The 22205-nt window shown below is 38.7% G+C and overlaps 1 protein-coding gene across 3 annotated transcripts in view; it reads left to right on the forward strand.

The window, feature by feature from the left end:
* Positions 1-22205, forward strand: part of MAPRE2 (microtubule associated protein RP/EB family member 2) — a 179334-nt gene that overhangs the window by 67817 nt on the left and 89312 nt on the right. For all 3 annotated transcript variants that reach the window (XM_003734635.6, XM_008979707.5, XM_002757161.5), the window contains one exon: positions 21785-21912. In XM_003734635.6, coding sequence (XP_003734683.1) covers positions 21785-21912 — 128 coding nt within the window. The remainder of the gene's footprint in view (positions 1-21784; positions 21913-22205) is intronic.

Consider the following 22205-nt stretch of genomic DNA (forward strand, 5'->3'; position numbering starts at 1 on the left):
AGGAAGCATGGCACTAGCATCTCTTCAGCTTCTGAGGAGGCCTTAGGGAGCTTTCACGCATGACAGAAGGCAAAGCAGGAGCTGGCATGTCACGTGGCCAGAGCAGAAGTAAGAGAGAGGGAGTGGAGGGGGATATGCCACACTTTTAAATAACCAGCTCATGTGAGAACTCACTCAGTGTCATGAGGACAGCATCAAGCCATGAGGGACCCACCCCCATGACCCAAACATCTCCTACCAGGCCCCACTTCCAACACTGAGGATTACAGTTCAACACAAGATTTAAAGGGGACAACATCCAAACTGTATCATATATTTACGTAGTATTAAGCCATGTACTACCTACATATATATGTATGTGTATTTATACATGCATATAGAAAGTATATACACATATATACTTTCAGAAAGTATAATGATATGTATATGTGTCATATATATACACATATACTACATGTACATATACTATATTCACACATATTGTAGTAACATGTATTATATACAATATGTGTGTGTATGTGTGTAATATTTCCACATAGTGTATCTCATATATACTATATGGGTGTATATGTGTATATATCATATATATAAATGCTATATATGCACTATTCTATGTATGTATATACTATTACATAGTCCATATAGTATATGTATTAATACTGTCTGTTGGGAGGCCGAGGCGGGTGGATCACGAGGTCGAGAGATCGAGACCATCCTGGTCAACATGGTGAAACCCCGCCTCTACTAAAAATGCAAAAAAAAAAATTAGTTGGGCACAGTGGCGCGTGCCTGTAATCCCAGCTACTCAGGAGGCTGAGGCAGGAGAATTGCCTGAACCCGGGAGGCGGAGGTTGCGGTGAGCCGAGATCGCGCCATTGCCCTCCAGCCTGGGTAACAAGCGAAACTCCATCTCAAAAATAAAATAAAAGACACTATGTCTAACACAGTAATGGCGAGAACTGGGCATATATAGTATATGTTAATACTATATGTAACATATATGTATATATAATTATACTTTCTAAAATTAAACTTTCTAAAGGCATTTTGGCTATCCATAAAATTTTATACAGCAGAAAATACAAATTTTTATAGAAATTCAATTTTTAATTGTGCGCAGAATCGATTCTGCAGTTTATGGCTAGTGTTTGTTGTTGCATATGACTACAATGACAGTGCTGTTGATGTGAGACACCTTTAGATTTCTGCGGTCCCATTTCATTTTTCACAGAAGTAGCACTTGTTTTTGTTTTGTTTTGCTTTAAAGACATTCATTTTTTTTTCTTTATTTAGTGTCGGCCTACCCTAACAAAACCCTGAGGTAATTTGTCAGAAACGCCAGAAGTCCTGACATCTCTGGGAAGCTTTCTCATGTTCACAGCTATACTTTGATTATAAACAGTGGCGTCCCTCATTGAAGGACCCTCTGTGATTCCCTGTGAGGTCTTCATTTGGTGCTATGCAAATCAAGAGAAAGTGAAGCTAAGTGGGCTCCTTCCCCCACTCCCTCAGCCATCTACTTCCTTTTTATTATTTTGGAATGCCAAAACATGTTTTCAGGTTCTAATAATGTCATTTTTAGCATCCCCACCCTTGGGTTTTACTCAATTATTGTTACATTAAAATTTAAACTGAAAATCCTTCTTTCAGCAAACTTACTGAGTTCCTTTAATGTGCCAACCTTCCTCCATGCTGGGCCCTTGGAATATAAAGATAAATATTGCACGGCCCCTCCTTGATAAGAGCCTCCAGAGGCCTGGACAGCGAGCGAGAGTGCCTGGTGGGAGGGATGTGAGATGGAGAGGTTCCCACACCGGACCCCAGAGTATACACAGGGTGTGTATTTTGTTTTTTGCTCAAGTGTGGCTGTCATTGGTTCAGAAGTCTTCCTGATACTTGTCTAAATAAAAGTAATTTTGTGATTATTGTGCTGATACTTGGGAAGGGCAAAATTATCACTCCTATAATTTTCAAAAGCTTTCAGAAATGGAGTGTGTAAGTAAACATGCGTGTCTACCCTGTTATGACCTCTATATTTGTCTTACAAACATGGCCCGAGGCACAAGGTTGGGCATTGTTGAGTGATTTTTGTCACAGAAAGTTCATTTCTCCTTTACAAAAAGTTACTTGAGGAAAGGTGAAAGGCATATTTGTTTTGCTTCTCCAATTTTTATATTTGTATTGGTCACCCCTAGGTTAAAAATTTTTCGGTATACTATTATATAAAAAGTTAAAATAAAATCATATATTCATACTTTATTCATAGAGAAACTGAAAAAATTTAAACTAATAATGGTAAGAACTGGGCAGATTAATCACTGTGTACCTTTTTATGTTGCTTTTCCTAAACTGAAACTAAATGCATTACCTAATTGAGTCAGTGATGTTTCAATTAACCCTTTAATAGCGTAGGTTTTAAAAGTTAAATAAATTTCAATTTGAACTTAATGAGGTTTACATGTTGAAATATGTCAGGAAACATCTCACAGATATTCATGGACTTACTGAAGTCACATAGATGACATTAAATATTTGCCTAATGCAAGCACCATTCTTACATTAAAACATCAGTAATCACAAATGAAATATGCTGTTATAGCATCTGCCTCAGTTAGCTCTTTGAGGTTTCACACATAGCAGTCCATAGTCCACATTTTGTTTCATTTTCTCTTGAGTACATTGAAGCTGCCTATGTGTTTTGTGATGTGTCCAGCCTGTTTAGTATTCTCTGTGACTCTTAAACTAACTGTAAATAATACTCTGTGAGGATTATTTTTAAATACCCTCTTTGCATTTTTGTTTTCTTCTCATTTATCAAGCACCTAGCATTTATCAAGTACAGCAAGAGGCCCTAAAACTGAGATTGCAGGTAATTGCCAATTTTTTGACCACTCTGAGTGCAGTTCTCTGTCCTCCCCTGACTCAGACTAACCTCCCACCTTAGGGAATTTAATTGGGCAATATCTGGCCTTAATATGACCCCTGTGTGTGATGACAGCCGGGAAGCAAGCCATCTGTATTCACCGTGAATTTGTTTCAGCCCCCTCACCCAGGAATCTGGGTGAAGACTGAGAGAACCCCTAGGGAGACCGACCAGTTAAGAAAAAACAAAGAAGAAAAAAGCTTTGAATATATTATCCCCAATATAGGGACCTGCTCACTGTCAGCAACCCTGAAATAAAAAAGCCTGGGGAACTTGTGAGCTAAATGTCTCTGCTAGAAAAGGAGGAAGCAGAAGATAGAGTCATTGGGAGATGGAGTGTGGTGGGAAGTGAGTGCAGCTTGGCGGAGATTGAGGGTTTCTGGGGGTGAACGTGCCAACCTCTAGAGAGAGTTTAGTTCTGCTGCCTACCTATCCCCTCCCATCTCTCTCTCTCTCTCTCTCTTTTCAAGGGCAGAGCAAACCTTCCCTTCAACACTTGTTCTCCAAGGACAGGAGAAAATGAAGAGCTCTGTGTTAGCCTAGGCAGCGTTCTGGCAACAGAAGGGAAAGGGGACACACAAATCTCTCTCAAGTCCCTTAATGGGGCCTGGAATACAGAGTAAATTGATAAGCAAGTTTGGCTTTGGGAAGCCAATTCTTTCCCCCTGAAATTTTTGACAGGCAGATAGTATTGTTGTAATAATGACTAAGATGTCAGCGTGTACCAATTTCCAGCCTGTATGGTAAGTGTGTCACTGCTACCTGAACTCCAGTTCAGAATTTTGTCTGTGCTGAAAAGAGAGCCTGGATTGTCCCTCACCTCCTTTCCTAACCCCCATGAAGACCAGTTGGAGTTCTTAAAGTACATAGCCAGGAAGTTGCTTGAGGAAGCAGTGAAGTATCATGGGTAAAGCTTGGCTCTGGTGTGAGACTTTTATTTTCTGTCCCAGATTCATTCCTTTCTAGGGCAAAAATTTTTTCACCTCTGTAAGCCTCATTTTCCTACGTGCGTGTGGAAATAATAGTAGCACCAACTTTTCAGAGTTCTTATGCAGATTAAATGAGATACAGAGAACGTAAAGTATGCCCAACAGTGCCTGGTACAAAGTAAATGTCTCAAAGAATGTTAGCTAGTATTATTGCTTGCAGCTCGAATCCACTCTTTTACCCTGTATTGGTAATAACCTGTAATCTATAATCTTTTTGTTCTGAGTACCCTGTACAATACCTGTACATAGCAGGTATTCATTAAAAGTTCAAATTGAACCTGGAAAAAAGTCAAATTATACTATGGTCTTTTTTCCTCCTCATCAACTTTATTAAGAATTAATTTATGTACAATAAACTGCATCCATTTGAAGTGTCTGAGTCAGAGTTTTGGCAGTGTGTCCACCCTGAAGCCATCACCACAGTCAAGATGCAGAACATTTCCATCATCCCCGAAAGACTCCTTGTACCCTTTTCAGTCCAAATCTTCTCTGCCCACAGCCCCAGGAACCAGTGATCTGCTTTCTGTCACCACAGATTAGATTACATTTTATATAAATGGGATCATACAGAATGCACTCATTAGTGTCTGACTACTTTGACTCAGCACAGTGATTTTAAGGTTCATCCATATTGGGTGGCTCAGCTCTTCATCACTCTTTATTGCTGGGTAGTATTTCATTGTATGGCTATACCATATTTTGTCTACTCACCAGTTGATGAACATTTGGGTTGTTGCCAGTTTTTAGAAATTATGAAGAAAGTGTCTATGTATATTGTTATATAAGTCTTCCTGGAGATGTTTTCATTTCTCTGGGGAAAATACCTGAGAGTGGAATGATTGGGTCATATGACTGGTGTTTAACTTTTTAAGAAACTGTTTGGCAAACAGTTGTCCAGAGTAGTTGTACCATTTTACGTTCCTAGCAGCAGAGTATGAGAGTTCCAGTTGTTTCACATCCTTGGCAACACTGTCAGTCTCTTAAATTTTGGCCATCCTTATGGATGTATAGTGGTTTCTCACTGAGATTTTAATTTATATTTTCGTGATGACTAATGATGGGTATCTTTTCATGTGTTTATTGTCCATTTGTATGTCTTTTGTAATAAAGTGTCTTTTCAAATCTTTTTCCCATTTAAAAAAATTAGGTTATCTTTTTTAATAGAACTATAAACATATATTCTGGATAATAATACAGTCTTGAATTGTATTTTAATATGTACAGGTCTTATATTCTTAACCTGAATATAACCACACACACACACACACACACACACAAAAGACCTATGATTTGTTCACAATGACTTTTATAGCAATTAGGTTCATGGTCCATCTCTCAGTAAGTACATATTAAATTAGTCTATTTAGCTTGGGCATGGTGGCTCACATCCCAGCACTTTGGGAGGCAGAGGCAGGCGGATCACTTGAGGTCAGGAATTTGAGACCAGCCTGACCAACATGGTGAAACCCTGTCTCTACTAAAAATACAAAAAGTAGCCAGGCATGGTGTTGCATGCCTGTAATTCCAGCTACTCAGGAGGACGGCTTGAACCTGGGAGTTGGAGGCAGGAAAATGGCTTGAACCCGGGAGGTAGAGGTTGCAGAGAGCCGAGATCACGTGCCACTGCACTCTAGCCTGGGCAACAGAGCCTAACTCTATCTCATAAAAAATAAAAAAATTTTTTTAAGTCTATTTTATATGTAAATAGAGGGCAAAATAGTAACAGAATAATTATTTTAGCTGAGGAAAAAGAAACACTGAATGTACCTTAGAAGTTTTATATGAATGTGTTACATTTGGGAGATAGTCTTGATAGACAGGAGATGCTCTTCTAGTCCTGTGGAGAAAAACTCCATAATTAAGATACTCTTTTCTTTGTATTGTGTGTCCCCTTCATGCTAGATTCCACTATTAAATTTAAGAGGAAAATGTGTGTAGAAAAGTTTCTTTCTTAATTGTAACAAGGATACTGTGTGTTCTCACTTGCAAGTGGCAGCTAAATGATGAGAACTCATGAACACAAAGAAGGGAACAACGGGCACTAGGGTCTGCCTGAGAGGGGAGGCTGGGAGGGGAGAGAGGAGCAGAAAAAATAACCAGTGGGTACTGGGCTTAATACCTGAGTGATGAAATAATCTGTATAGCAAACCCCTGTGACATGAGTTTACCTATGTAACAAACCTTCACATGTACCCCTAAACCTAAAATAAATATGTTAAAAACCAAGTAAATAAAAAGAGGGAGGAAAAATAAATGTAACAAGGAGCCATTTTCATGCTTCCAAAATTTTGCCAAGAATAGCCAAAGCATTGTATGCCCCCCTTTTAAAAAATTTTGTGGTGAAGATCCCCAAGCTTGACCTCGTTCAATTCCCATGCCATCTAATTTGGCAGTTCTGTTGTTGTTTGGCTTTTGACTTCTCTAAGTCCCTAGGAAGAAATTGTCTCCAGTAAAATTTAGAGACTGGGAAACAAGAGCTTAGTAAGGTCATAGGTTGATCTAAAAGAATCAACTGAGGGACCTTGTTTTGGAGAAAATGAGGATCCTTGGCTCCCAGAATCTGTTCGAAAATCTTTTCAGCTAAATGGTAGTTTCTAACTACATTTGTTTCAAAATCCAAAAATACAAAATATAAGTTCACTTATGAGTTTACAAATGTCCTAGGCCTACTTACTACTAGATTTCATGGGTGCCACTTATTTCATTTAACATTTATTCATTTTATTGTTAAAAGCTTCAGCCTAAATTTCAGGTGAGTCGCTGCCTCCATGGTGGCTCTGGTCTCTTGCTATCTTGCTTATAGATGATTCTCCATGTTCTGGTTGGGACTTAGTGGGCCACAGCCACTCAAGGATCCCTTAAGAGTTGCGAGTGTTCTTTTTTGCTTTAATTGAGGATGTGCCATGAACGGAAGCCAAATACTAATAGACAGGATGTCCTGTGATTCCCTTAGTTTACTATGGCCGAGGGTTTTTTTTTAATAAGATGATTGCTTGCTTTTTTTCCTGTTAACAAGGGAGCCCAGATGATGATGTCCATTTGGCTTTTAGGACTCTAACTAGCAAACAACTAAGCACCCACAAAATCCCCTGAAGACATTGGAAAACCTTTTTATGTAAGCCAGAGACTATTTGGTCATTGTTCTCATCGAAGTGACCATCAGCTCTATTGTCTTGAAATAATAATGAACGAAAGAGGGGAAATGACCAAAGTAGAAGTTCTTGAAATTAAGCATGTTAAAATGAAATTCCGAAATCTAGTATGCTGTGGTATACCTACACAATTAAGTATTATGCAAATATTACATGTGAAGAAGATATGAAAAAAGTTCACAAGTGTACAAATGTTAACAGAAGCAAGCTGATGATTACAAACGTGTATATGGATTATATTAGTTTCCCAGGGCTGCCATAACAAATTATCACAAACCAGGTAGCTTAAAACTGATCCTCCACAGTTGTAGTACAAGAGGCCAGAAGTCTAAAACCAAGGTGTTAGTAGGGCCATGCTCCCTCTAAGGGTTCTGGGAGACCCTTCCTCGTCTCTTCTGGCTTTTGTTGGCCCCCATGTGCTCCTTGGCTGGCAGTTTCATCACACCCATCTCTGCCTTTCATTATCACCCGGCCTTCTCCCTCTATGTGTTTTTTATATGGTCCTCTCTTAAGGAACCAGTCACTGGACTTAGGGCTTACCTTAATCCAGTATGTCCTCACCTTAACTAACTATATCTGCAAAGACCCTTTTTCCAAATAGAGCCATAATCTGAGGTTCCAGGTAGATATGCATCTTGGGGGACACTATTCAGTTCTGTGTGTGTGTGTGTGTGTGTGGGTGTGTATACACATATGAACCCATTTTCATAAATAACTGTATGTGTGAAACAAATACACATATGTACCCCCACCACCACCACACACACATAAAAGATGTTTAGGGCCAGGCGCAGTGACTCACGCCTGCATTCCCAGCACTTTAGGAGGCTGAGGTAGATGGATCATGAGGTCAGGAATTTGAAGACCAGCCAACCTGGCCAACATGGTAAAACCCCGTCTCGACTAAAAATACAAAAATTAGCCGGGTGTGGTGGCACGTGACTGTAACCCTAGCTACTGGAGAGGCTGAGGCGGGAGAATCGCTTGAACCCGGGAGGCAGAAGTAGCAGTGAGCCAAGATCACGCAACTGTACTCCAGCCTGGGTGACAGAGCAAGACTCGATCTCAAAAAAACAAAAAGATGTTTAGGAAGATGTGAAGATGTAAATATGAGTGTTATAACTGGGTGATGGAATTTTACATATATATATATATATATATATATATATATACACACACACACACACACACACACACAATTATGATATTAATTTTATTTTTATCTGTATTTTCTGCATTAGTGAAAAGGTACAGATTTTTTAATAGAAAAATCTGATGTTCTGAATAAACAATAGCACTTTGACATCTTAAGAAAAGTGTAGATTTTTATTTTTACTAGCATCCTATTTTGAGTTTGTTGTTCCTTTGTCTCATCAAACTGTAATGAAATATTTTAACCTTAACTTTAAATAATTAATCCTTTGTAGCATATATACATATATAAATATATATAATGAATCCATTAATGTATTTGTGTATTAAATGTTTGTTATGCTTATTATTTTAACAATAGCTAAAGCTGAAATAATTTAAAGTAAAATAGGTCTTTGAGACATTGAATCAACCAGTGTGATGTCAGGTTTTTGGTTTAGGTTTGGAAAGCCAAAAAAAAGAAAAGAAAATTTATAATTCTTAGTTGCTGAACTCAAACCTTTTCTTTCTTTAAAAATGTTTTTAAAGTCTCTAAATGAACCATAGGAATCTAGAAACTAGTTATGGAGACAGGATGGGAAGGCACTTTACCAAATTTTTAAATTTTTTCTGTTCAAATTGGCTCAAATACTGGGTAACTTTTAACACAAGTATCTACTCTAGAACTAACTTCATCCACTGACCTTTCTTACTCTTTAGACATTTTTGCCTATAATAACATTTCTAGTTATTTAGTCAAAAAGTTTATTAGTTCTTGTGGAAATTTCCTTGCTCTTAATTGTCTTTGAATGCTTAATAACTAAGTGTTATTGTTCAGTCTTTATCCCAAGTTTAACAAAAATTCTCAACTCAGTAGTGCCTATCCCCAACATTTGTTAAACTACTGCAGTATAGTGTATTAAAAAATTTTGTCCTTTGCTCCACTAAGTTCTCATAGCCTGTGCACTGCAGAATCTAAGAGGAGACTACAGTTCAAAAAAGCTGTGCTTCCACTGCCCTTCCCAAACCCGTGTTCTTACCATGTATCTGCCCTTCTGTTATTTCTTTTTTCTTTTTTTTTTTTTGAGATGGATTTTCGCTCTTGTTGCTCAAGCTGAAGTGCAATGGCTAAATCTCGGCTTACTGCAACCTCTGCACCTTGGTTCAAGTGATTCTCCTGCCTCAGCCTCCCAAGTCACTAGGATTACAAGCACGCGCCAACACATCCAGCTAATTTTGTATTTTTAGTAGAGACGGGATTTTGCCATGTTGGCCAGGCTGGTCTCGAACTCCTGACCTCAGGTGATCCACGCACCTCGGCCTCCCAAAGTGCTATGTTTACAAGTGTGAGTCACCACACCCTCTGTTATTTCTATACCTGATTTGGTTTGAACATGGCACAGTTTTTATCTACTTTTTACTGGAAGGCTCAGTTTCTGTACTTCCTTTTGAAAACTGTAGAGATGTTACACTGACGCTAGAAATTTGTAAGATACCACAAGGAGCATGTGTGTGCATGCGTGTGTGTGTGTGTAAACTGATTTTTGTCAGGGGCTGCTAGTTACTTCTGATGCAAAAGTCTGTCAGCTCATTCTTCATTCCAGCAAACAGAAATGTTTATTGATTAAAATAATTCTTCTTCTGTTCCATATACAATGATGGTGTCTGGTTGTCCAACGAGTACCAGAAGAGTAGGGAAGGAAAAAGAAGGATGAACTCTCATTGTTGGGTGGCATTTTAAGAAGATATGGGGAAATCCATTCTCTGGCTGAGATGAGAGAATCATTTCACACGGGAAAAGTTGTGGGGAGGATGCCCTAGGGAGCTGGTAGTGAAATAATGCTCCTAGTTTTGATAGTATTTCCCCACTGTTCAACCAACTCAGCTGAACATTGTTAATCTTAGCTCCGCTATAACAGTGATGAAAATTTTCATTTGCTACTCCTTATAAAGTTCAGGAGAGATCCTGTCTTGTATGTAATTCACAGGATGTTCTCTGGGGTTAGAGCATGGGTTTGATGTAGAAGCTGATCGGTACCTTGCCAACTGAATGCAAGAAGTTAAGTTTAATGTGCTATTTCCCAATTTGAAGTTTTCCATTTCGATTCTGTGTCAGACTAGAAGAGTAGATAAGCACAAATACGGCTGGGGGCATAAGGACGTCTTTTGGAGTCAGATTCACTGGAATATTTTCTGCCACTGATCTGTACTTCCCTCACCCTGTTAATAGCCTTCATTTTATTGGTACTTCATTTTCCATTTTCATTTCAAAACGTTCTCATGAGTGTAAAAATCAGTTTTACTATAATGTAAATACAGACCTTTGGATAGACACCAATTTCTAAGAGTAGAATACTGAAAGGCTTGTCTATTTTTTTAAGAAATAGATTTTTCTAAACATGTAGTCAAGATACCAATCTGAAGTCTTTCATTAGCTTTGAAAAAACTATAAGCAGTATAGTATACATGGTCTCTATGTACATTATACTCCTTTACCACAAAAAGCAAATTGAGACACTTGAACCAAAAATCTACAGTAACTAGAAATGTTCAATGGGATGGTTCCTACAATATTAGCATAGCTTATATGTTACAACTGGCAGCTTTGCCAGCCAAAAAATCATTCCCAGCAATAAACTGAATAACTAGCCACCCAAATCTCTACATTTTGGGCTCTTCACAGAAACTTAAAATCATCTTGGTTAAAGTGAAGATGTAAAATGAGGTCTTGGTAGAATTTAAAAAGACAAAATGGCTTTATTAAAGATCACAATTGTGTCCTCACTTGGAATTATTTTTTCTTCCCACTTAATCTCATGACATAATAAACACAGAGAGCAGGAAGAGTCTTAATTAAAAGCAAGAATCCTAGAATTAGTCCTAGGTCCAAATCCCTGCTCTGCTCTTAATAATTATGACTAGATAAGTCACTAAACCTCTCTGAGTCTGTATCTTTTCCTACATAACATAAAAGCAGCAGCAATTACATGGCATTGTTGCAAAGATTAAATGAGAAAATTCCTGTTTTACTCTTACATTAGGCATGTGGAAAGTTTTCAATAAATGTTAGTTATTGTAATTTCTAATCTAGTTCCCCTGCTTTACTAGTGAAGAAAAGGAGATCCTAAAGAGTTGAGGCACATTGTGCCCATGTTTATCCAACTGGTTGATAGTAGTTCTAGAACTAGAAGCTGGTGCCCCTGACTCCTAGAAGAGAGCTCTCATTAAGCTCTGTGGTATCTTGGTATCTGTATTCCAGACATTTCTCTACTCACCTTATAAAAAAAATACATAAAGAAGACAGGATTCTTTAATTCACTCAACCCTGGTCTGTTCCTTTCCAGCCATCTCACATAGCACTAAGGGTACATATTGATAATTACCTTTTGTATGATTTGGGACACCTTTGTTTGCATTCATTCAGCATTTATTTATTGTGTACCCCCTGTGTGCCACACACAGTTCCAGACACCGGAGATAAAGCTGTAAACAAAACATATTCTATAAAGTTTCTGCCTTCATAGAGCTTACATCCTGGGCAAGAGGAGTGGACAGATTGTAAATAAACAAGATAATTACCAGTGGTGTTAGTGTCACCAAGGGCAGAGTAAAAAGATGTGGGAGTAACTGGAAGCAGCCACTTCAGAGGTGGGCATGGAGGACCCACTGGGGAGTTGACATTTGAGCTGAACCTGAAGCATGAGATGCAGCCAGCCCTGCCAAGTGCAGGAACAAGCTGCTCTTCCATTGCATGAGGTCGTGAGCCCCAGTTATCCCTAAGGATGAACCTTGAGGCTGTGCTGTCATTTGCTTCTTATTATGAGAAGGTTTAGAGAAAGCACACACTAAAGTTCCTGAGAAGGAACTAACACCACCAAGACTACAAGAGAGCTCAGAACCAGGAGGTGGGTACCACTCCTACAAAATGTGTCCACCACAAGACTTTGCCTAGTGGCAGCATGATAGTTTGATGGCCACATACACTTCTGCTATATTGTGTGCATCTAATTTTATGCAGTGACCACCCACTGTGGTATCAGCAGCATCCATGTCCTGAAAGGTTGGCCCAGGGCTGTCCTGGGTGGGGGTGGTGTGGGCATGACTAGAAATGACTTGGGATCATGGGAGAGAGCTAAGGTCAGGGTAAGAGGGAACAAGGCCAAGTAGGGCTGGGAAAGTAAACAGAAAGAATGTGGTCAAGAAGGAGTGTATGTGCTGGGAGCTGAGTTGGCGGGGGAGGGGGTGCTGAGAAAAGTTGGTGCCCTGAGGAGACCAGCCAAGCCCTGTGGCATGGGAATGAGCTATGGGTCATAGAAATTATTTTCAGAGCATGGACGAAGCCACCCACTGCTAGAAACAGATGGACATTTAGGCAAATATAATCAGCTACATTTCTACCCATATGAAGAAGCGTATGTCTGTGTGGGGCAGGGGGCACTTAGCCTTTTACTATCTCATTGTACATGTTAAGCTTCATTCATATCCATGGACATTATGAATGCCACAAAGAACTTTTTAAGAATTCCAAAATTTCTTCATACCTTGGATAACAGCCAAGTTTCCTAGTCATTTCAGGGCTGTCACTATTGACTTGTTAAATCTGAGTTTAGAAAACAAAACAAAAATCCACCCGTATATGCTGTATATGCTGTTTTGACAGTTTGTCCTTTTCTGTTTAGTTACCATAGGGTGGCTAGCCAAATTAAGCTCTGTATGCAAGGAGCTGCCTAATGAATAGTAGTGGATGAGGTTAATGCAGATAAATAACAATGGGTCTGTTAAAAATGGAGTCAGTTTTCAAGGTGACTTATGAAATGTCATATTATAGGTGGTTGGAGACATCTGCATTTTAATGATAATCTTTTTTTTTTTTTTTTTACTTGTACGTAGAATACTTGGTGATATGGAAAGAAAGAGCTTAATCTCCGTGTTTTAAAAAGTAATCATTAATGGTAAAAGGGATGGGCACCCTGAAAGGAGTATTTTTTTTCTGTTCATTCTCTCTCAGAGGAGGCAGTTATTCGCTGGTGTTAGGAGTCCTGATTGTCAGACTAAATGGAACTTTGTATGCACATTAAAAGCATTATCATTAAGCAGTGACTGATAACGAAGAGCATATTCATATTGGAATGATAGGCAGCCTGGAAAAGCCTGCAGTAGAGAGCAGGCACCTCAGCCCTGATAAAACTCATCTATCTCATCTTCTAATCAGCTTCATTTTCAAGATTTTTACATTGGTTTTCTTCACTAGTTCTAAACCATCAGTGCCTAATTTTGAGGAAAAAAATAGTACATTTCAGTGTCTATATTTTAATAAAGTATGTGTATATTGTCATTGTGGATAGTGTCCTGATGTTTCTCCCTCATCCTTATGTGAAGTCAGTTCCATGCTCAGACCTCTGCCACACTGAGAGGCCCTGCCACAGGGAGGGTCTGTGCCTGGGGGAGTTGGTCTTGCATTGTCTGTTAATCCCATCACAGTCACAGAGACCAGTAAAAATAAAATACTGCAGGCCTACCCACAGCATCTTATGTGTGCTATTACCTGGACACAATAAATGACTTCTTAAATTCCCATTCCAGCCCTAGAATCCATGCATATGGCAGTTAGTCCATAAGTTAAACAGAAGCTTTAACACCCAATTTTAGGCAAAACACCATAATTCCTGTAATATCTCTCCAGGAGGTTTTATCCTGTCAAGGTTTGTCTTTCAGAGACACCCTCTTTGACTTCTTTGCTCCATCCTGATCTCCCTCCTCAAACAAATACTTTCTCTGTGCCTCACATTGCAGGTCACAAATAAAGAGAAAATGATGAATCCAGAATGATCTGGCGATAGTCTTTCCTTAGGTGAAATGTTTAAATCCTCTCTGTTGAGGTTTTGAGCCTAGAGAATGAATTATGCACAGATGAAAAGCGGGATGTTTCTGGTTCAGGGGACACATTTACACTGTCCCTCCCTGTGGAAGCTCAGTTCATTATTAGAGGAGGCTGTGGGAGATTTAACACAGCCTTTTGTGGGGAGGATGCTGGGAAGAAGGAGACATACAGCTAGGATCTGTGTCATTACAAGGCTTTTCAGAGGAAAACACGTTTGAGGGGATGTCTGTGATGGGGCTGAATCTCTTCATTCCGTCCCTCCAGAGGATAGCATATATTCTCATGCAGAAGTAGTGTTTGAGAAAAACTTTTGGGGTTTCTTCCTTTGGCTAAGTATTTAATCTGTGGGCGTGAATGTACAGTTTGCAGGTTATTTTAGAAAGAAGCACTTCTAAGAGAAGAACATATTAGTGTTGATATTTCTTTTTAAACTCTTATAATATTTGCAGATACTTACAAATGTTTACAAAATGGCTACTTTAGTTAGAATAACACAAAGAAAAGCCTTCTTTACAAGTGCATTTGAAATAATGCACCTCACTTTACCTGGTATGTTGGAACAGGCCAACTTTGACAATCCTAAAACCTTTAACCAGGGAATACTCTGTGAGATGAGAATTGACAGTGTGGCATTGACCTGGACTGAGTAAAAGTCCAATGACTGGCAAAGAAAGGCATTCTTTGGCATCACAGGTCCTCCTCTGTTGGCATGTGTAGAAACACTTTGAAAGGACCTCAAACACCTGGTCAGTTGGACTTAACTTCCAAGGAAGCATCGGTATTTCTAAACATTACTTAATAAACCACTTGGGTCATAAGAAATTCAGAAATCATTATATGCTCAAGCCCAAAGAAATAAGTTCTTAGGTGGGAAAAAAAAAAACATACTTTTTCTTTGTATCTCTCTTCTGGTCTGCTCATCATTTCATTTATGTGAAACTGGGTGAAGAGTGCACTGCATGTATTTACCCTAAACTGTTGGTGGTGGATTACTTTTCCCAGTGATGGGAGAACATTTGAAAACAGAGATTGTTATGAGAGAGAAGAAAGTGAGTCACACATATTACACATATAGGTATGGTTGTCAGTGAAAAATGTGTGAACAGAGTACATTGGCATGGGGCGGGTTGAACTTTCAGAACATTTTATATTGGACATGAACTTTCTAGTTGAATGTCGTCTGCTTTAGGGAGGACATAAAGAAGGTAACTTAAAACAAAATAACAACAACAAAAAATAAATTAAAGAAGAAGGTAACTTAAATCCAAAAGGCCTTTTAAAGGCTCAGCCTCCAAGTGGATTTGGTGTAAGTAAATCAGGTCAAACAAGGTCTTCTTACAGAGCAGCAGATAGCAGTCAACCACTTATGCAGGCTATTCTTCTGCAGATGAGCATACCTAAATTTGGGAAGTTTGGTGAACTCAGACTTTAGATGATATAAAAAAGAAAAGGTCAGGCTGGGTACTGTGGCTCACGCCTGTAATCCTAGCACTTTGGGAGGCCAAAATGGAAGGATTGTTTTTTGATCCCAGAAGTTCAAGTTTAGCCTGTGCAACATAGTGAGACCCCTGTCTCTACAAAAAAATGAAAAAGAAGCCAGGAGTGGTGGCACATGCCTGTAGTCCCAGCTACTTGAGAGGCTGAGCTCAGAGGATCGTTTTAATCCAGGACATTGAGCCTGCAATGAGCTATGATGGTACCACTGCACTTCAGCCTAGACAAGAGAGTGAGATCCTGTCTCTTTAAAAAAAAAAAAAAAAACTGGTCAGTCAGTGTGATGGTTCACACCTGTGGTTCCAGCTACTCGGGGGTTGCTGATACAGTAGGATTGCTTGAGCCCAGGAGACAGAGGTTGTAGTGAGCCAAGATCTCGCCACTGCATTCCAGCCTGGACTGCATTCCAGCCTGAACAACAGAGCAAAACCTTGTCTCAAAAAAAAAAAAAAAATAGGTTCCACATTAAACCCTTTTCCTTATAGCCACATACCTCAAATGGGACCAGAGCCAATCCTGAGACAACAATTGGCCTATCATGAACCCTGCAGGAAAAATATACGTATATGTATATATACGGTTTTGTCCTTCAAAGAAAGTGATCAGTGAAAGTGTGAAAAGAGAAAATGAGGACAGGCAGCCCCCTCCCCTGAAGTATGGCTGATAGTATACTTACAAGGGGGGGGGGGGGCAGGGCAGAGAAACAAAATGAATTACATTAAGAAATAATTTCAGTTAACACTCATAATGCTACCTATGACATTAACATATTTGCTTAATTTGGAAGAGTCTCTTCTCTGGAATAATTCACAAAACTTGCCAAATTTGTTCCTGGACAAAATTATTGAACATTTTGTAATTAGGTTTTGGGCGCAGAGCTGATAAAGGTGGTAGAATTCATATTTTGCTCAGTAGGCTAACTCAGGTCTCATTGACTCACATAAAACTCCAGTTGTTTTAGTAAGCAGAAATGCAGTGTCTGATGCAATCACTACTGCAAAGCATAACCTTGCTGTACCTCTCCACCCAACACCACCACTAGATACTGAATAAAGGATGAAACTGAGCAAAATCTACACATTGGCCCTCAGCCTGAGGCTGTCCTTTTTCTGAAGTCATGTGTATCAGTGGTCACTGTCCACAGACAAGCTAGAATCGTGACTCTGCCTGCCAGAGGTCTGAAGGGATTTTTGTTTGTCTGTGTGTTTTTCTCTCTCCTGTTTGCAAAACAAAACAAACATCCAGGCGCCATGGCTCATGCCTGCAATCCCAGCACTTTGGGAAGCCGAGGCGGGTGGATTGCCTGAGGTCAGGAGTTCCAGACCAGTCTGGCCAACATGGTGAAACACCGTCTCTACTAAAAATACAAAAAAGCTGGGAGTGGTGGCGTGTGCCTGTAATCCCAGCTACTGGAGAGGCTGAGGTAGGGTAATTGCTTGAACCAGGGAGGTGGAGGTTTCAGTGGGTAGAGATCACACCACTGCACTCCAGCCTGGGCAACAGAGCAAGACTCCATCTCAAACACACATGTACACACACACACAGACTCCATCTCAAACACACATCTACACACACACACACACACACACACACACACACACATTCCCACCTTCCCAGAAAGACATTCTAACATTCACGTAAAAAGTGTATAAAAATATTATGATTATTAGTTTATTTTCACATAGGGGCAATAAATGCAAATCTGTTTTAAAATAAAATTTAAATACAATATTAAAGTATGGTGACTCAGGAACTGCAATGCTAGGAAAGTGTTCCGCCCCTACCCCCTACTTGCTGTGTGCTGTTGCACTGACCACATCTTAAACAACAGTGATCTGGCTGAGATTCCAATTGAAAGCCACAAAGTGGGAGACAGTGCTTTGACTTTCTTTTTTGCAAGGGTGGGACAGAGATGCTCGTGTCCCAGTGGCCACATGGCAAGTCACCTAAGAATAAACTGTTGTTTCCACGTAAGAGACATGCTGCAGATCCAAACATGAGAATAAACCCTGCACAGTGAGTTGCTCCTTGTTCTGTAGTAATGAGTATGACCTTACCTTTCATGACCATTTCTCTTTCTTGACTGAGTGTTTGGGAAGTACTCCATGAATTAAAAATTAGCTTTTTGAATTGTATAATTCCTACTTCCCATAGGATGTTAATGTAATTGGTAATATTCCTAAGGACTAGTTGTCCTGGATTGAAGTTTGTGTACACATTTGTAAGGGAAGAGTATGATTCCTGCCCTGCTTTCCTCATAGGATTCTTCCAAGGATCAATAGAACCACTTTATCCCTAAAAAGATATAAAAATTCCTTGTTATCCATACAGCACTTCTGCAGAGTAGGTAGGGACAAGTACTTTTGCCTTTATATTGTCATATATATTGACACCCCAGAAATCATAATGAAATCTTAGGATTTTAGAATGTATCTAGCTATGGACTAGAACAATTTAATACTCTCTCACCCAAGTTTAACATTTGGAAAAAGTATAGAAATGTTCTTCTGTGAACGTTTTAACCATTTGTATCATTTAAGTTGGACTGTATGGGAAGCAAATCTGTAGAAAAAGTGGGAGCTGAAAGAATTGGGAAGAAAAATGGGTGGATGGCAGCACAGGAAGAGAATCCTTTTTCCACTTTGGCCAACACAAGTGAAATGTATTTAGAAGTAACTTGCTGAAATGTAGAAAGGGGAACATTGATTATAAGAATATTCCCATCAGCAGAGACGTTAAATAGAAATTACCTGTATTCATTTCATTGCTATTAATTTGAAGTAGGTATTGAATACAGTCTACTCGTTTAATGTGTTGTCATTATATTTTAGGAAATGGTGAAAAATTTCTCACTTTCATTGGTTCACACTTATTCTTCATCTGTCTTCTAAACTAATTATCCCACAAGTCCCTAAACACGTGGTTGCCCCTATACCGCAGGGCTTGTGGGGACTGCAGCTGTGTTGGCTAGCAAGGGGATATGGTAGAGATTTGAGTTGTGCACCTGGTAACTAAGTACCCAGAATTTTTCTAAAGCCCAGATCTGGTGCTATTTTCATTGTTTACCTGATCATCTTAATGAACTCCTTGAAGGCAGATAGTGCCTTGACTTGCCTTTGTGAGCTGAATGTTTACATTATGAAAGGATAATCGTTGACTTTAAGTGAGTGTTATCAACAAAGACCTGGAGGAAAGTATGATTTATTGACAAACTGGAGCAAATGACTTGCTTCCTTGTTAAAAGCTGTCATTACTCTTCTACCTGTACGTCTGTGGTATATTACCTTCTCTTACGTAACCACAGAAAGTTTTTTATTCACTTGCATTTGGGTTATTTTTCTAAAACACAAATCTGTTTGTGTCTTCTCTGCTTTGCGTTTTTTTTTTTTTAACATCCAGGATAAAAATTTCATGTCAATTTGGTTTGGTGCCATCTAACATAAACCCAGGCCTCGACACCACATCCTCCATCAATACATTGCCCGGTAATGCAGAAGCTTTCCATTACTGCCTGAAGAAGAAACCGCTAGAAAAGCCCATCAGCTGCCAAAAGTTATGCCAGTATATGATAATTACATCAAACAGTCCAAAATATTTCAAATTTTGAATTATTTACCCTTACTAATATTATATATAATTTACAAAGGTGGTTTTAAAAATTGACAAGATTTAAAGAGCAAATGCTTTTGTTTAATAAATGATAAACTAAAGAAAAAAGTGGAAGTTATTAACCAAAAAGTAGAAAACATTTACTAATGGTGTAGAAAGCAGTAATTATGGTCACTGCCTGAGATTCCAATGCTATGAAATTTTTCAGATCTTCATGAGAAGACAATCTAGAGATAACGGTGCTCCTGGGAATGGAGGGATGGATATTTATTTTTACATTTATTTCTAAATATAACTTTCATTTAGCACTTTAAAGTAGAAAGCAGATTTTTATTGCTTTCATGAGCATAAATAGGAACTCCAAGCACAACTATTTCATAAAATATAGATTTTTGTGTAAAACCTATATACTATAGATTTTGCTATTATATCTCATCATGTTTAAAAATATTACTTGTATATCTCTAGATACCATTTGTCACTAAAAGGACTCAGGAGCATTTGGAGAAATTACTGGTTTTAGGTCTGAGGCAAGAAATATGCAAGTTGGGTTTGGAACATCTTGTCATACTGGACAAGAAGAAGGTTATCAAAGACCACTAAGACTTTGTCAAAAGAACTCAGAAGCCAGCTTCAATAAGCTCTTGCAAGCTTTTATCAATGAAGGCATAATTTCAATGGATTGAAACATATCAAATATATTTAAGTCCATGGATTCATAATTATAGTTCAAGGCCCGGCACAGTGGCTCACGCCTGTAATCCCAGCACTTTGGGAGGCCGAGGTGGGTGGATCACAAGATCAAGAGTTCAAGACCAGCCCAGCCAACATGGTTTAAACACAGTCTACTAAAACTGAAAAAAAGAAAAAAATTGCTGGGCATGGTAGCACGTGCCTGTAATCCCAGCTACTCAGGAGGCTGAGGCAGGAGAATCGCTTAAAACCAGAAGTTGAAAGTTGCATTAAGCCAAGATCATGCCACTGCACTCCAGCCTGGGCATAAGAGTGAAATTCCATCTCAAAAAAAAAAAAAAAAAAAAAAGAAAAGAAAAAGAAAACTGGCAAATAGAAAGATCTCCTGCCTTTTCTTGATGACCCTGATCTCAGGGTACCTCAGAGGGAAATTTCTCTTGTAGAATCATTCCAGCTAGTAAAGGAAGAATGAAGAATAGAATGTCACTTTGAAATTTTAGTGAATTATTGGATCTAGGCAAATATCAAGCTAACGATATCATGGAAGCAGGCAGTCAGAGGTTACAGTTATAAGCCTCCTGATGGAAGTTCAAACACGGCATGAAATAGTCTGAGTTATTTTATACTGGCATAACTTTGGCAGCTGATGGGCTTTTCTATTGGTTTCTTCTTCAGCCAGTAATGGAAAGCTTTTGCATTACCAGGCAGTGTATTGATGGAGTATTAGGTGTCAAAGCCCAGAGTTATGCTAGGTGGCATCAAATCCCCATCCCCTGTTAGAACTTGAATACGATCAAGGCTCTAGATGGTATTATCAGTCTATAGGGATGCAGAGGGCAGAGGAACGTGTTAAATCACGGCTGTGTTACAATGAGAAGAATTCAGAATGTGGAAACTGTCAGACCACCCAGTGCCTTCAACAGCAGCTTTTTTTTTTTAATTGCAAGGGAAGATTAGAAACAGAAGAAACTTATAAAGGAATTTAAAGAATATATCAAAGAATCATAATGTGTAAACCTTATATGAATACAGATTCAAGCAATCTGAAGTTAAATTTGAATTATAAGATATTGAAATGCACATTTGATATAGGTAATTATTTTCATTTTTAGGTGTGATAATTTTTTTTAATTATCTTTCAGAGACACACAGAAACACAGGTGAAATTATGTGATGATTGGCATTTACTCCAAAATAATCTGGCTTGGTGGGCTAGGATGGGATTGACACAAGGGGAGTTGATAGGAGTATAAATCAAACAAGATGGTCAAGTACTGATGATTCTTGAATCCAAGGAGTAAACCTAACTGGTTTGTTATTCTTGTCTCTCTCCTTTTGCATGTATTTGAAAGTTTCCAAAATAGAAGTTAATACATAGCTACAATATATACATATCAATATATATGCATTCCACAAAATAGGTAAAATTGCAAAGTTTCATCCAGGTTTAAATGTTAAAAGAGAATCCTTTATCACTGCACACCTACTAGAATGGTCAAACTCCAAAACACTGACATTTGCAAGTCTTTGTAGTGAGTGCTATGAAATAATATATAAAACTAACAGATTACTCTGGTGTATACTGCTACAAACCTGGTAACTTTTTAATATCACATGCAGACTTACAGTCAAATGGGAGACTCTTAAATTGTGTTATAAATTAGGAATCTCAGAACCTGAAGAACATTTGGATTTAGTTCAAGAGATATAAAATGCTACTACATGAAAAATATGTGAAATTTAATAATTTTATGGCAAAGATACAAATTTTAAAAAGCTAAAGGGCTTAGCCAGAGCAGGACTTTTCATGCCGCGGAGCCCTGCTAGGGATCCTGAACTTGAATTGGTATCTTTTGTGTTTCTGAGTTCATTTTTCCTTTGTTGGTAAATAACTTCTTTGTTTTTTTTCTAGCTGGGGAATGGCAGTCAATGTGTATTCTACCTCGATAACCCAAGAGACTATGAGCAGACATGACATCATTGCATGGGTTAATGACATAGTATCTTTAAACTACACAAAAGTGGAACAGCTTTGTTCAGGTAAGACATCTTCTTTTAAGTGTTGACCTAAATGTTTATGGTCTGTCATGTGGAATGTGATTTTATGAACCATAGATGCTGTATTTTGGGTAGGAAAAAGTATATATCGCTATTGGCATGTAATTAAAGGGGGGAAACTCAGACATAACTAAAGGACATATTGGGGAAGTGTTTAGAGCATCCAGAAGCACAGGCAGGGCCACGTGGACACATATTTGGAAAGGTCTCTTGCTTGAGCTTTGTAATGCCTTCTCACCGGCTCCTAGCCTCTTCTCTGTCATCCCATCTGCTGT

Source organism: Callithrix jacchus, chromosome 13 (genome assembly GCF_049354715.1).
Source record: "Callithrix jacchus isolate 240 chromosome 13, calJac240_pri, whole genome shotgun sequence".
In the NCBI taxonomy this organism is placed as follows: Eukaryota; Metazoa; Chordata; class Mammalia; order Primates; family Cebidae; genus Callithrix; species Callithrix jacchus.